Raw genomic sequence first — 17,034 nt, 5'->3', positions numbered from 1 at the left:
TGCGGTAATTGTTTTATCACTGTTTTGAAGCTGCTTACGGGTTCCCTAGGTGGAGTATTCAGTTATTAAATAACTGTTTACTTTTTGAACTATAGAAGTGTCAGACTTTTTGCTTTGAAACTATTTTATTTAAACATGCAATAATTGAGAAAAGGAACAGGGTATAGTGGCTATATAAAGGTATTGTTAAGTGGAAAACAGGCAGAATACTAGGCATGCTAGGAAGTGGAAATCATTTTGCGGAGGTGAGGCGAAATGATTAATGAGCCTTATCTAGTATTTTTTTAAAGATAAAACGATATTCAGCACTTTTTATTTATGCTTTTTATAATAGTAAATCTATTATTGACTAAATTGCCGAACTTTAATTTTCAGAGTGCATAGTTCATGAAATCTGTAATCAAATCTTGCCTAACTACTTTCTCTAGATTAGATCTAGATTAGGAGTTGTCTTTAAACTGATCCCGTACTGCAACAGCATTACTGGCTTTGAGGCTTCTGCAGTTGTGCTTGTACAACTACTCCCGCTTGATACCGATCTCGTGGGGCTCACTGGTCAGCCAAGTAGAGAGCTACAGTCGCTGACTAAGGGAAACTCGCGTGATGGCTTTAGTCTTTGCTCTTTCTTCAAAAAGCTGCATTGATTATAATTGTACCAGCTGCTTTATACCAAAACACAACCCAAATTGTGTTAATACATTACGAATTTATCGAACTGTACAAAGTCCCTTTTCAAGGCCTTTAATCTGCAAACCCGCGATTCGCAAGCAGACTAGTGAGGTTTAAACAGCACTCAAGTTTTTGCATATTTAACCGCTTCAAGTGTGGTAGATTCTGCTCAACTCACAGCTGAACCAGAGAAAAGCTGTAATGCAGACTTGGTTATATTGGCAATAACAGCTCCTTTTGCTGATGTAGCTTACTCAAAGTAACTTGTTTAAACTGTACTAGTAAAATAGGGTTTTGCTGATTAAGAGCAGTGTTTCTAATATAAGGGTTTGTAAATGTCACCGTACCTACAAATCCTTTCCAGTCTACAAAGGGCCAAAATGAAAGCTTGGAAATTAATTTGGGTTTTTCTTTAAAATAAAAAAGTTATTCTGTAGTAGAGAGTTATTAACAACTGATGTAGTATGGAATAAAGCAGTGTACTGAATTTTTAAAAGAGGAAAAATCATGTTACATATTGTTAATGCTTTGAAAACTTGTTTTAAATATTGTTGAAAACAAATATTTTTCAATCCTTTCAATAAAATCTTTTTGTAAAGTTGGATTTGTAAAGCAGCATTTTGACTGTTGAGAATATAAAATTAGGTATACACGAGGACTTGCTTGGAAGGCAAATGTCCAGTGTGGGGGGTTGGTAGGTTGTCTCATGGGGCAGTAGCATCTGTTGCCTAGAAATACATCTAAGTCTTTTTTGAATGTGTATGTCCGGTGCCAGTCTTTTCTCATAAGTTTCAAAATAAAAGCTGGATTTGCAAAACAATAACCCACCGTTTCTGTGCCAGCGGCACTCTGCCTGTGCATAAAGCTGGGAAATGGCACTGCGAGGACTGGACCCTCATTTTACAGGTGATTCTTTTGAGATATTTATATGCACTTTGCTACTCTTGTCTGGCCAGAATAAAGGCTTCTTCAGCGGCCCAGTTGTAGCATTGAGAGCTGTAATCACCACAGTTTGTTGAACCAGCAAAAAGTACTCTCCACCCCTAGAGTCTTTCCAAGCTGAGGTATCAAAAATTTTGGCACAAAATCAGTTCAGCTCATTACAGCCATCCCGGGAAGTTAAAAAAAAAAAAAAAAAATATCTCGTACTGGATGTGAAGGCCAACCCAGGTCGTACTTGCTGCTGCTGTTACCTGAAATACTACATTTAACTTAATCTGGGTCTCCCTTTCTGAGCAGCAGCCCTACTGCTTGATGACAATGTGTTCCTTGTGCAGCTGCGAGGTGACTTACTGCCTCGCGAGTGAAAGGAGTGGTAGAGAAGCATGTAGCATTTACCATGATATTAGGATTTGTTTTGTAAAAACACGATTATGTTCTGAAGACAATTTGAACTAGCTATACCAACTAATGACTTGTTACTCTGGGGCACAGGATTGCAAGGCCTTAATGCCCCTTCCTTAATTTGTCTTTCTTAGCTGCGTTCTTTGAACTCTTCTGGAATCCAGCTTTGTATCAGCTGTTGTGCGTGTGCACAGCAGCTTGAGGCTTTTTTAAGGGGAGTCATGATCACAAAGGGGAAAGAGTTTGGTCTCATGTATTGTCCACAACCGGAAAAACAAGAAACTATACCCAGAGAAATGCAGTTAAAGCTACCAATACTTTGTAGTGATGGGAAGACGGCAAGTTGATTCATTTTTCAGTAACGCACAATGAGAAATTGAACTCAAAGGCTTGAACAAAGAACAGGTAGAAGATATTAATGCAAAAATTAAGCACATAAGTGGTTTGGACTACTACTTCCTATTGGGTGCACTTATTTTACTGCACATGAAAAAACAGCCTTTCTATGTGCTGCTTTTGAGAGATTTCCTGTATAGCCTGGAAGCGAAGATCAAAGAGGGGAAATGTTTGTGTATATATAAGGTGTTGTGTAAAGAATCTGCACAAATTACCTAAAAGTGATATCTCCTTTTATGTCTCATTCTGGGTAAGCCTTGTGAAATGCTTTCGACAGGGGAAGTTCTTGATGACATGTAGAGCAGTAGCTGCTGTTTGTTTGGTATGGTGTGATATGTTCCCATTGTCTTCCTCCTCTATCAGTGAATACCAATAAAAAACCATGATGAGTAACTTTGGATTTATCCAAAATTAACTTTGGATTTAGCTGGATTAATCTCCCGCTTTAATAATGGAAAGTGTGAAGTTGAGTTGTCTGAACAAGTTGCTTTAATGATTGCATCCAGGATTAGAGTGCTTCAATTTAGAGTAGACCAAAGATATTGTCTGCAGATTATGACAGGATTGTGTATCTGGAAACTTTCAGAGATTCAGCCCAGTAGCTCTTATCTACACAAGTATGAACTTCAAGACCTTGTGAAAAAGAACAGGCATATTTCCACAGGAACTTAGTAAGACTTTAGTTGGGAATAAGAACATTTTTCTGTGAAAATATGAAGGTTAATTCCCCAAGGCATAACAATACATTTCTGCTTTTGGGGAGGTACGTTTGAATGTAATCACAACTTTTTTTCCTTCTAATGATACAATTGCTTCTGCCAGTTCCCTGCTATGAAGATAAAAGGAGCACAGCACAAGCCAAATTTTGTCAGCTCATTCTGACCAAGTACAGGCCTACTGCAAGATCGACGTCTTCCCGTAGGAGTCCTGCTCTAGGCAAGACCTGCTGCACGTCTGCTGCTTTTAGAAAAGGATTGAATATGCTTAATTGTGTTCCTCCATTTCAGCAACAATTCATAACTGCATTTTGACTTGTGGAATGAAGTCACAGTCATCAGCTGGTACTCCCGTGCTTTCTCTTGGTATTGTCAGCTGCATGCATGCTGACCACGGACATTTAACCCTTTCAGGCCTCCACTGTACTATCTATAAAATAGATTCATTTCAGGTTTAGAAGACTAGGATGAGAGAAATTTTTTTTACAGAAGTTTTGAGATCATCCTTGTAAATTTCCCTAATAAGCTGCAATAAACTATTTTAACTACTTTTTGCAGCGTACAGGTACAAGCAAGTTAAAGATGTAGCTCAAGAGGAATGTGAGGGCAGTGTTCACAGTACATGCGAGTTGCAGTTCCAGCCTCTTCCATATGTAGTTTGTAAACAGACTTCCCATTGAACACATGCTGCTGCTAAGAGACATAATTATTCATGTGCAAACTGTGCTTATACTTTATTAAAAAATAAAACACCAGTAGCTAAAGGTTCCAAGCAATAGAATACCAAACTTTTAAATTACAATATTAAAGGCTTATTTTAACAGTCACCCTTGTGTATGAAATGGCACATTGGTTAGATGCACTATAGGAAGGCATGAGATTACACTGCGTAGTTTTCATGTGTAGCTGGGATTTAAAAAAATAAAAAATAATTGAAATATTCTGAAGTTAGAGGAGTGAGAGCCCTAGCCAGTTGGTGGGGGTTAAGCCATTGCGCAGCCGTAGTGGAGATCAGAGAATAAAGCTGTCATCAGAACAACTTCGGGGCTTGACCTCTGTTCGGCAATAGATCTGAGTGGAGAAATGATGGCAGGGCAATCCACCTCTAGACTCAGTAATGAAAGATGGGTGTGCAAATTATTTCCATTATGTTTGTGTATATCCAAAAAACCCAGCATTTATGTGAACAACATTCTCTACTCACATGCATGTTGTGAACCTCCTGTGGTTACAAAGCAACATCAGGAAAACAAGGCGTGAAAGATGTGTTGTCCTGTCAGCAAAACTCACTGAATGAGAGGATTACTGTTAATTTCCCAAGCGCACTTTGCTTTTTAAACTAAGTTACCAGCTGCACTGCTCTAGTTCCCTAGCACAATACCAACCAAGAAAGGTACAGACGTTTTTCTGAGCAACTTCCTCTACCTCTGTGAAAGTGACCCATTATCTTACGTCCTGAATGCAGGTACTTGGTCAGAACTTCCCCGGCTATGATTTCACTCTGTAAGAGCTGCACATAGAACACAAGGGGGATGCTCAGGAGTCGATCCTTCCATAGGAAGAAAACACTGTGGGAAGAAAGGAAGATCAGTCAACACCAATGCCCGGCAGTATTTATGTCCTTCATGTAGACAGAGGTTTGGGTCGTTTAAGATTAGTGGCTCTCTGGGTCCCTTTATTCTGTCTCTCTTGGTTATTATGAAGTGGTTATACAGCATGATAAAGAAAAATTACATGTATCTTGTGTAGAGGAGATTTTTCCACACAGGTCTGTTTTTCTGGATAGTAGCAATTCTTCCATAGGTTGGAAGCAACTTTGACTAATGTCAGTTTTCTTCAGGGAGAGATCACACATGTTCCATCCAAGTTCTGAGCTTTGTCAGGCCAGTAAATACTGAGGCTGCAGTGGTGCTTGATGTCATTAGGCTCTGCCTTTTATTGTAACTATCCCTAACTATTTTCCTGGCTCGACAAGCTCTCTACTAAATTGTGATACAATAGGTTACAACCTTCGTAGTTAAATTAACCTTTTGAAGTACTTACTTCTTTCTCTCAGCCCTTGCCCAAAGCTGCGGTAGACGTGAATCAGCGTCCAAAACAAAACAGATTTTATTGCAACAGAAATGCAAGAGCCAATAATGAAAGCAGCTTCCAGAGTGTAAGAATTCCCTTTGCCCCACTCCTTTATCACCTGCAGGAAAATGGAGACATACAACAATCAAGACCTAGTGCCACAAAACCCCGAAGCCATAAAATGCAATCAATTGCTAAATTTCTGAAAGAAGTCACTAGATAGTAATTGGGGGGGAAAAAACTGGTCACTTTTAAACAGTCTTACTTTCCTGATTACACGATTTCCTGGCTGCACACTGCTAAATGCAGTGTATGTGCTAAATACGTTATACCTTCTGATCTCTGCATCGTTAAAGTCATATGGAAACAGTATTGTGCCCAGACTGAAGAAACAATTAAGGTGGAGATAAGAAAACCAGACTTCATCTTACATCTCGGTCTCTTTCCACTGTAAAATATAGAATGAATTTACCTTCCCAGGCTGTCATTGTACTGATATTGTCACGCGTGTCTCTCATGATCCCACGAAGCTAGCCTGATTACTGTGCTTATGACTAGTAATTGCCTACCCTGTGCTTTTTTAAGGGGTCTGACACAGAAAATGGCAACTTTTAATTCAAAGCAACAATATTTACACTCTGTGGCTATCTACTGCATTGAAGAAGGATCACTGCTCTCATGAACAAAGTATGATCAGGCATGTTAATGCTGAAATGACAGACCTCTGCAAAAAATCCAGCACTGAAGGAAAGTTACTAAGATCTAGCAGTACTCTTCTCTCCTTCCTGCGGGTTTGAGTCACTGCCCCAGCAGGGCTAGTGATTATCAGGGTGAGATTTAAAAAAGCACAGTTCTGACTACTTTGATTTGTTAAGAAACCCAATGGTGTGTATCCCAAATCAAGGTAGGGTATGGATGTCCTGGCCAATTTTGGTGCAATTACTTTGTTTGTCTATTAAGTTCTATCAGTTTTCCTGTTTACACTGCAGAGGGTTGTTAAGCAGCTGCTATATAGAGTCAATCTAGCAGCTTTTTCAGAGCTGAAGTAATGAGTGGCAAGTGCAGTTTACTCTTCTTTTTTTCAGACAGTCAGAGAAAAGATGCTAAAAAATTGGTTTGGAGAAGTGACTATATTACCGATCTCTCTAGCACTGCGGAGCATTGCATTGCATATCCATGCCCTCCTTTGCTGGTCACTGTTGTGTGTTCATTGTTACCGTGCAAAATTGGAAGGACAGATAGCTATTTTTAAGTTGTTATGTTACTTTTATGTCAGAAGCCCCCGCCTGTACTTTTCCTCCTAACTGCAATACAATTACAGTATAGCCACCAAAGACAGTGTGTGGTCCTCCTGTGTTTTGCCAGACCTGTGAATAATTGCAAGAGCCCAATTTGACTGCACACTTTAATAAATAGAACCCCAAGGACTTGGATGACCACAGCCACTGGACTTTTATCAGTATTTGGAGACTATTTATGTGAAGTATGAGAAACACCAGCTGCTATCAGCATTCGAGCCCTTCCCATGATGAACAATCTGCTTTGCCCTTGCTCTTCTTCTTCCTTACCTCCTTTCACATGTGTTGTGGGAGGTGCTGGGGTGCCCCAGTGCTTTATTTACAGTGCCAAAAAAATGTCTAACACTGGAGTTTGTCGGGCTTGCACTGTCTTTTGTTTTGGCTACATCAAGATCAACAGCTGGGGCAGCTGCCTAAGAAATTCTTTAAAATATAATGACTTGAGGCCCTGCAGGTGGTCAAATGCTCTGGCACCACTTGAGTCTTCTTGTGAAGGAGGGGAGGCATTTTTGAGGAGCTGTGTATCTTGTACTGGAAGATTTTGTTACATCTTTTCCTAATCATTCTGGATTCTTTGCCAGTTGCAGAGACTTCCAGGGCCTCTCCCTCTAACTAATCAGTTCAAGAGCAATTTGAAATGGTTCCTGTCCTGAAAAGTTGATCCTGAAGAGGTAGGATGTGCCTGCTGCTCCCATTGATTCTAACAGGAGCTGCCACAAAGGGGTATGCGCAAGAATGAGGCACCGTGTTTTGGGCCCAAGGATCCAGTAACGAAGATGAGGCCTCCAGCCTCGCTCCCCATTATTTAGCAAGTAAGTTTGATGAATTACCGTGTAAAGCAGGTAGATGAGATAAACTACTTCAGGTACATTCTGACTCAGAAAAATCCACACTAGAGGTTTCAGTTCTTTTAAAATCTGTAAAATAAGACGAGATACGTACAGCTTTATAACTCGTTGCTATGTACTCTATAAAGGCTATATATAGTTGATTTTTCAAGAACATTTCAAGTGTTTGTCTAGCTGAGTTCTCAGTTGTAACTTTGCTCTCAACTTGCCTTCTCTACCTGTATTTTTTTAGCAGAAAACACAGTCTCTGTTTTCCACTGAGCTGGGCCAGTACTGATGTTGGTGAAATCAGAACTGGTTGTTTCACGGGCATATCCTGACAGCTGTGTGTCATTTGAGCCATCTCACAGAATGACAGGGGTTGGAAGGGACCTCTGGAGGGATCTTGGCATCCTCTTGAGCTCTGCCTTCTAACACTTACAATACAACTCCCAGCTAGCTTAAAGGGAGAAGCAGCTGAATCTTCTGAGTTTTGTGTCTAAGCTGATGTACTTTTTCTTTGGGTACACTCAGATTTTCTCTAACAAATTAACGTTTTCGTAGCTAACAGACTGAAAGTGCTCTGTGACTTTTTTCTCCACCTTTGTTTCTACTATAGAGAAGAAGTAAAGTCCCTGAGAACAAAATGTGGGAGAAGCAAGAGGATTTAACTGTGAGAAAAACTTGGTTTCACAATTAACCTTGGGACTTGGGAAAGAAGAAATGATGTACTGCTTTCCAGCAGGTAGCAACTTTCACCAGTCCTGAACTGGAAGGGCAGGTCTGAGCGAATGAAAGAAAAACAGCTGAGTCACTGGGACGGAAAGCAGTGACTCTGCCAGTGCTATGATAAGATTTGATACATCTGATCAACCACAGATACCCCCCACAAAACCAATACTGATCCTTCTGCAATGGTCAGTATGTGAACCTCTACAAAAGCATTAAGGGAATTGTCCCTCTCCTAAGGGAATTTGTGTGTTCACTGCTACTTCTACTATTGTCTCTGTTTTCTGTGGTACTGCATAGTACTCCTCTTAGGATAAGACGAAAAGGGTAAGGAAAACAAAGGCTGAGAAACAAGAGGAGGGGGAAAGAGAGAATTGGTAATTAACAGGAGAAAAGAGAGAAAATAAATAACAGAGAGAAGAAAAATAAATCCACTAAAGTAAATGGGAGAGCATGTATATAAATAGAAGAAAAATAATGAATAATCCCCTGGTGAAATAGCACGTGCATCAATGCAGAAATAAGGGAGCATGAAGTTTAGCTATCCGTTCAGGTACTGCATTTACCAGAAAGGACTGTGTATGAGGCATTTCCAAGTTTTCCCTTCTATAATGCTTGTACTTTCTGGTGGATTATGTATGTCTCCATACCTTTCTTACATAACAACCTCATAGCAGGTGCAGTTTCTGAGAGCACCAAACAAGACAATGACATGTTTCTCTACTGCTGCATCATCTGCAAGAAGTTGATTGTGGAAAAACTTGTCTGAACAGGGTAAGGAAAGGGAGTTCCTATTGTCACCCCTCTGTTGAACTGCCTACATGCTCTAGCCTAAGACAGAATAATTTTTACCTTGGGTGCAAATCTACCAGACTTTCATGAACTGTATCCACTTTTCTAAGTTGCTGCTGTCCCACAGTGCTGCCCCTTACTGAAATACAGCACTAATCGTTTTCATTAATTTTACATTTCCTGTTTCTTAGTTATACAAGAAGCTGTTAACTTCTTCCAGTAGAGAAGTCAGTAATGTACCTAGATGGGGTAGAAAGTAGCTTTCAAGTAGTTCTAATGTAGACAGTTTTGAGCAAAGGGCAAGGATACGTACTTATCCCTAGTACATTTACTACTACTGGTTGAACTATTAAGAAATACGTTTGCTATTGATGAAAGCATAAGGAATACCACATATGTCCAGACACGACACCATCTAACTGAAGTGCCTCTTTCTTTTCTTAAAAGAAAAAGTGCCTCTTAATGCCTAAAGGCAAATCAACAAGAAGCAAACAACTCATAATCTGTGAATGGCAACTGGTCAGGTCAACTTTGTTTCTGATGGTGGGGGAAAAGTAGCTGAAAGGTTTACACTTTTAATCCTAGCAGGAAAACAGACATGGTTCTGATTACTCCTTTCTTTCCACACCTGATACAAATTAACTGCAAACAAAGATCCAGTAGGTCACAAAGGTATATAAGGAGCTCCTAAGAGGAAACCAAACTGTTTAATATCCCTATCTGCATTCCTAAGTGTCACACTCACAGTTAATCCTGTCTCTGTTTTTCCCTGTTGGATAGCTGTCAGTGGCCACATCCAGGAGAAAGATGACTCTGTAAAACTCTTCATCTAAACTTACTGAAGTATTTTAAAAGCATGGTGCTTGGTGCTAGCTCCATTTTTAGCAAGGAAGGCAGTCAAAACACTTGGAAAGGTGTATTTCAGCTGTCATGAATTTGAATGGCTAAAGCAAACACCCAAGGAGCCTAAAAAACCCAACAAACCCAAAATCCCCTAAAGTCCTTCCTGGTAATAAAAGCCTCGGATATCTGATGTACTTTGGCCCTGATTCTGCAATCGTTCTTGGAACACAGCTCTCAAGATTTCAGAGGAAGTTCAGTCTGACTGACACGGCAAACTACATTTCAAGTTCACAAATTCTTCTGTTAACCTGAAAACTGTCACTCACCTTTAAAGAAGCTGCCCCAATAAAGGACCACTCATCTTTTTGGTGTGGTTTCCTAAGGGTATAAGGCCTATGCAGTCTCACTGTGTCTGCATATCCATCTTCATAATAATTTGGAGGACTGTTGCCAGTTTCACCTAACCTTGTCAGAGAGGTAGAAATATTGAAGATACTGTGATCCTATAGGTTTCATTAAATTAGGTGATCAAGGGCTGAGAATAAAACAATGTTCCTCAGAAAGGAATAATGATAGCGTGATGTGTTTTCATCCTGTATGCTCAGTTAAAGGAGACACAAATTTATAAGAAACCTGACTTTGTTATTGTTGGTGCTGCTGTTTTCTGCTGGGATCTGTTCTGGCTCCCTTCCACTTAGCAGTATTATGTAGAATGGGAAGGCTGTGACTTCCCAGCCTGTGATAATTGGTCAGGGTAAGAACTTGTAGTCTCAGAAGTTGATTATCCTTGCTAGTGTTGCTGTTAGCTTAACACTTACTGCTATGATGCTAATGGTCACCTTCAGGCAGGCCCAAAGAACCCCTGTTGCTGAGATGATGTTATGTAGAAGGGTGATCTCATGTAGGCTTATCAGCAGAACACACAAGCAGAGCTGAAAGAGAAGAGGCAGAGATTTGGTAAAATTATTAGTCTGAGACTGTACAGCCCACCAAAAAATACGTAACACGAACTCCCAGCAACAGTAAGTTGGGCACATGTCTAAAGGCTAATTTTTTTCCTCAGAAACTGACAGACAGTACAAAACAGGACACAAGGACAGACATACTTCCTGATAAAACATAAGGTAATACAGGGTAATATGGTAGTAAAGTAAGAATGAAGGGTAGTGTACAGAAGTACAACTCTTTCTAAACAGATCTTGGGTTCACTTCTTTTATCTGTAACTGCAGGTTGCTGTCTCACCCTGATTGCCCTGTTAGGTCAGGCTCCCCTCTCCCATCCCAGTATAATTTCCTGAAAGGTAGGAGACAGCTAGGATGTCTGGAAGGAAGAGACTGTAGGCTGAGATGTTGTGCAGCGATAACCTTTGTTATTTTAGGACGTCACGTTGGGTTGGAGCTTCTGGATGCAATTGTTTTTGTGGACAAACTTCCCAAAAATAAGTTTCAGGTGTCCTTTTGGGCAGGACAATGATAAAATATATGTCGATTCATTTTTATGGATTTTAACTAAGCTTCCCTATAGCAAACACCTGAAGAGATGACCATGATTAAGCTAATCTTATCTAAAAGGTAAGATACAGGCAGGATTGCTCTCGGAAGTTAACAGTTCAGCTCAGCGAGTCTAAGATATTGCCAAGAGGAGGGAAAAAAGGGAACCCAGGGGGAGAGTTCTATACCTGTGCCTGAAGATCAAAGGTCAACATGGAAAAACAGAGGTTCACCATGAAGTATTGTGACTGTAGGCTTTCTAGAGCACCACCCACTCGAAAGGCCATCATGCTTTGACTCTGAATGAGGATTATGGCGCAGATGACATCAAAGGAGCCAACCAAGAGGATCAGAACAAAGCGGGCCTGATGGGAAAGAGAAATATGCAACCATAAAAGGGAAGGACTTCTGAGAAGCATGGCAAGCGGAAGTCTAACTACAAATCTTCAACTACAAATCTTAGTAATGCCTAGAATACAGTCCTTGTATTATATTTTATTGTTATGAAATGCAAACAAGAGAATATGGAATGGCAGTACCTCCCCTAGCACATTGTATCTTTGTGTTTCCTTGCAGCAATAATTACAATAACTCTCTTGAAAACACAGTGCTGCGGTTAAGGAGCAGTGGGGCTAATGGCTATGTCCTTGTATATAGAATTGAGATTCCAGTTCTGTTTGTAGGTTAGATTTATGTGACTTGACATCAGTCATTTTATAGACAGAAATCCAAAGCAGAGTAGGTGAAGTGAAGGATAGCTTCTGTGGTAATCCTGTGTGAGCAAAATTCTTTGATATTTCTGTTACTTTCAGATACTGCCATAAAGAAACCCATAGAATAGCTCAGAAAAACAGACTTGCAATTGTGGAGGTGCACATTTTGTTATTCAATGGTAGGAATAATTCAGCCTGATTTTTCTCTGTTATCGGTGCCCTTATCACAGATGTCTTGCCTTTCTAAGATTTTCAAATCCAAGATGTGAACAAAACCAAAGTTAATTAAAGCCAGGAGACTAACCAGGAGTTTTGACTTTTGCTCAGCAGAGAGAACTGTGAAGTTGACAACGGAACGAAACATCACTAGCAAGATGGAAAGAACAAAGACGATGAGCTCCTGGCGATTCTCCTGCAGGATTCCTCTAGTCACATAGTATATGCAGAACACTGGGAAGGAGTAGGAAAGATCAGTTACCAGGTGAACACAGATTGCACATGGTGCAGTTTTTCAATATGCTTGATCCAGATGACAAAATGGAAGTATCAAGACTGTGTAACTTAGGCTCCTCAGTCAAGAGCATATCTTTATTCTTACCAGGGAGCCTGAATCAGATACTTAAAATGAGTACTCTCCCCTGTGTTTAGCATACAAGAAATGATTTGTTAGATTTTTTAATTACTTGTGAAGTAACACTTTGAAAATGGCAACATATTAACAATCCAAATTAATTGGAAGCTGTGGTATGTTGTTCTATTAATACTATATTGAACACTATGTTGAACAGTATATTTGAATTAAATGAAGCAACACCATTTTTATTAAAGAACTGAAATTACATAATCTTCCCAGTGAGAGTAATTCAAGTAACAAGGAATTTACTACTCATACATATACCTCTACAGGATTGTTTGTGAGGGTCTGACCACCAAAAATGGCTTGTGTGTTGAACTGAACTTAGACATACTGGATTCCTAACAGGGTTTTTTTTTTTGGTGTGGAAATCTTGAAACACCCTACCCTACAAACTGTAGTCCAGAAGAGAATTGGTTTAGGAAAGTTCTGATTTATGTTTTCGTAAAATACATCAAAACCCACGACTCTTAACACCACAGTTAGCTGTCACTGTTGAACTCTAGACTGTTTTGACAAAGCTTAAATAAGGAAAAGGCTTCCCTTTCATAAAAACAGGAATCGGTGCTTTGTTCTTATATAGGATGCTCCTGCAAACACTAGTTAATTCTTATCATAGACAAACTAACAATAGATTTCTTTTTCCAGAGGACTACTTCCTGGATTCCACACATCAAATAATCTAGTTTTGCTAGGTTGGAACATGGGAACAAAGTGTCATAGAAGTTTTTAAAGTAACATAATAACTTCAGTTTCTCTACACAAACCTTCTAGTGAATGAACTTCCTTTTTCCCTTTTATTAACAGTGATTGAGAAAACTGAAAATGACTGGCAAATTACAAAGTGAATCATGAGATTTTTTTTCATGCTTATGACCTCAGAAAGACCTGAAAGATTTAAGACAGTATTTCCTTGTTTTGCAAATTCAGCTGCAGCCTCGGAAGAGGCCTGTACAAATCATTTGGAAACAAACTGTGTTCTGAGCATTAAGATTTTTGCAGAGATAGAATGTGCACATTTCAGAAATAAAGGACATCCCCTGATATTTGGTAAGTGAACATTTTTCAACAAATTAAATCCCAAACCCGCTTTAAAGTAAATATCTTTAGTGGTAAATCCAAGAGATTGTTATAGCCAGGCCATCTATTTTTCTTTAAAGAACTATTATCAGTTATGTCAGTCTTTGTCTACCCTATAGAAAACATGTAGTTTTGACATATGGAGGTTATGGAGATTAGCTTACATATCTTAAAATCTCAAGGTAAGCCAGTCATGGTCTTAACATATTCCTTGCATAACGTTATCTGACTAATATGTTGAAACAACAACTTTTGTTTACATTAAAACTTTGAAATCTGAAGTAATGTGTTAAAAATACACTGTTTTTCCTGATTTAAACCAAAGGTTTGTGAGATGCATGCACTTCTTCCTGTGTGTGTGTTGCAGCATCAAATAACTAATTAGTATCAACAGAAGGTAGGAGGGGGGAAATAGATTAGCAAGCATGCTTTCAACTTCCCCATTTATAAGATCATGTGATTCATTTTGCTTATGATGAATGTTCTTCATTTTTCTCTGAAACACAAAACAGTGGCTGCTAACAAAAACAGTGTGACAGACTGGAGGTACCATTGGTCTGTTCTAACATTGCAATTTTTGTTGATACGCTGAGTCCTGTGTGAAAAGCTGCTAATCAAACCAGAGTTTTAGAATAAAAGTATTGTTTGTATGTGTCTAATTATAGAATCTGGAACAAATCTATTGTCCTTGTTCCCTCTGGGTGAAAGCATGAAAGTTGGAAAGCAATGACTGCTCATGATTAGCATGTCCTTCTCAGATACAAGGTGTTACACCCACAGAGGGTCTATTCTTTCCTACACTGTTTTGGCCAGTGAGTCAACAGCCAAAATCTGCTAAAGCCACTGAAGAGGACTTCCTAAAATACTTATAGTTGTATTTATTTTCATGTTAAGTTTCATTTCTATTTAATACAAATGGACCCAGGAATATGACCATAAGTTTCTAGTGAAGTTCTAATTGGAAATATCCAAAGAAGTTTGGATTTTGCTTCCAGTAGTACAAAAATTATTAGAGAAAAAAAAAAAAAAAGACCTTTAAAAAAATTTAGGTCCTTACTTTCTTTTATTAAAATACTTCTGGTGAAGCAACATCCTTGCAGGAACTTAACACAGAGAGATGACACCACATTTTCTTGTTTCAGATCAAACTCTGTATGTTTGGTTTTTTACAATGTAAGAAGGTGCCTTGAAACCAACTACAACTTGGGTATTAGCATGCCTCATGTCAGGAGATGTATGTTCTATGACAAGACTCGGTGTGGACATCTCTGAATTCCCCAGCATATTATAGCACAGACATTAAAATGGGAAACAGTAAGCTCTTTCTGGCATAGCTGAACATTCAGTATATCTTCCATAAAGTGACAGCTGTCTGAAAACAAAATCATTGCCACGTCTGCCTAATGAAACACAGTAAGAAAGCGGATTATAGCAAAACTTCCTAAAATCTGAATATTTTTTCACATTATTCACACATGAATGTATTCTGGATGACAACATATCTGTTACTGATCCTTTCCCTAAAATACTACTGGAAAAAGCAACAATGGCAAAAGCCCCTAGCTTTTACCTTGGTAGTGCTAAACTAGCAGAAGATTCTATGTGTAACGTATCAGGCCAAATAGAGTGAAATAAGAAACTTCAGTTGCTGCTTAATTTTTACTTTGGGGGAAAAAAAATGTTTTAAAATACAAACAGTATGTTTCTTACCAACTCCAACTAACTGAATAAGAGAAATGGTGAAATCTTCCTCAGTTTGTCGAACGAGTGTCTCTATGGTTAGACCTATGACACTTAGCAGAGACAAAATAGTGACACAGAAGTAGATCTTCACAGGAAATGATAGCTCTGAACAAGGTTTTATCTGTAAAGGAAAAGAATTTTTAAACACATAATGTAGTATAAACTAATTGCTGTTCCTAAGAAACGCACTAAAGCAATTTGACTAAGTGACACAAGTGCAGGGAAGAGACACTCTCTACAATTGAATTGAAACTCCAGAACTGCTAAGGAAGAACTTTATTTCATAATTAATCTCAGCGTAGATTTTTCTAGTTTATACCCACAGACTGCCTTCTACTTTTTCTCAGTGCCTCACAAGGGCCACAGTGTTACAATTTCATCTCCTAAAATCGAGATTGCCAACACCCACATATACACTTATCAAAACATTGTGGTGTTCAGCAAGTAACTTTTTCCTAGTACCCTGTATGCTGGGCTGCATCCCCAGCAGCGTGGCCAGCAGGGCGAGGGGGGTGGTTCTGCCCCTCTGCTCTGTTCTCTTGAGATCCCCCTGCAGCGCTGCCTCCAGCTCGGGGGCCACCAACATAAGAAGGACACGGACCTGTTGGAGTAAGTCCAGAGGAGGCCACGAAGATGCCGCGAGGGCTGGAGCCCCTCTGCTGTGAGAATAGGCTGAGGGAGTTGGGGGTGTTCAGCCTGGAGAAGGCTCCAGGGAGATCTCAGAGCCCCTTCCAGTCCTTAAAGGGGCTACAGAAAAGCTGGGGAGGGACTCTTGATCAGGGCGGGGAGCAATGGGATGACGGGTAATGATTTTAAACTGAAAAAGGGGAGATTTAGATGAGATATTAGGAAGAAATTCTTGACACTGCGGGCGGTGAGCCCCTGGCGCAGGGTGCCCCGAGAAGCTGTGGCTGCCCCATCCCTGGAGGTGCTCAAGGCCGGGTTGGACGGGGCTGGGGGCAACCTGGGCTGGGGGGGGGTGGCCCTGCCCAGGGCAGGGGGTTGGAACTGGGTGATCTTCAATGTCCCTTCCAACCCAAATCATTTTATGATTCTATGATCTTTAGTTTTAGAAAATTGCAAAAAAAGGCTCACAGTTCCGAGCAACATGCAAAGGATTTGAGCGAGAGATGTTTTTTCCATTCATCCCAGGCAGCCTAAATCCTGGAGACCACCAGGATTAAATGCACCACGCCACCAAAAATCACTTCACTTTCCTGTGATGTTGGCAGTGAGGGAAAAAAGCTTAATCACATGGAACTGGGGAGTCACCTGGAGGCAGGGCTGAGCTATGGCACTGTTGCTACCACCCACCTTTGGGTTGCTGTGCTTTTAACACATATCAGTAATTGGGGGCGGCGCTGGGTGTACTCACGGGGCCGCAGGGCGTGGGGATGAGCTGCCGGTGCCGGGGGGTGAGGTTGGGCAACGGGGAAGCCGCAGCGCCGCTGGAGGGAGAAAGAAGGAGAGAGCCATTACCGACATCGCCTCAAGGCTTCCCGCCCTCCCGCATGGGCCGTACCAACCAGCGCTGGGGGGTGGGGGGAGGAAGAGTGGACCAGTCCACTCCCCAGCTCACGCCCCGCCGGGTAACGAGGAGGGAGCCATCCCCGCTCAGTGCTTGGTTCCGCCCGCCTGGGGAGAGCCGCCCCCGCTCAGCGCTTGGTTCCGCCCATACGGGGCGTA

General features: G+C 40.5%; 1 protein-coding gene across 1 annotated transcript; it reads right to left on the bottom strand.

Annotated features, from left to right (window-relative positions):
• Positions 1–5,177: 5,177 nt before the first annotated feature.
• LOC309680032 (uncharacterized protein) lies at positions 5,178–15,759 on the bottom strand (the record flags this gene model as incomplete). Its single annotated transcript, XM_082493521.1, has 7 exons — positions 5,178–5,194; positions 5,301–5,316; positions 10,506–10,619; positions 11,367–11,543; positions 12,196–12,341; positions 15,316–15,469; positions 15,721–15,759. 7 exons carry the CDS (start codon positions 15,757–15,759, stop codon positions 5,178–5,180), a joined length of 663 nt encoding a protein of 220 aa, XP_082349647.1.
• Between the last annotated feature and the right edge of the window lie 1,275 nt (positions 15,760–17,034).

The sequence above is a fragment of the Vanellus vanellus genome (assembly GCF_965231255.1).
Source record: "Vanellus vanellus genome assembly, chromosome: 20".
Taxonomy (NCBI): domain Eukaryota; kingdom Metazoa; phylum Chordata; class Aves; order Charadriiformes; family Charadriidae; genus Vanellus; species Vanellus vanellus.
This window is presented reverse-complemented; position numbering and strand designations above follow the sequence as displayed.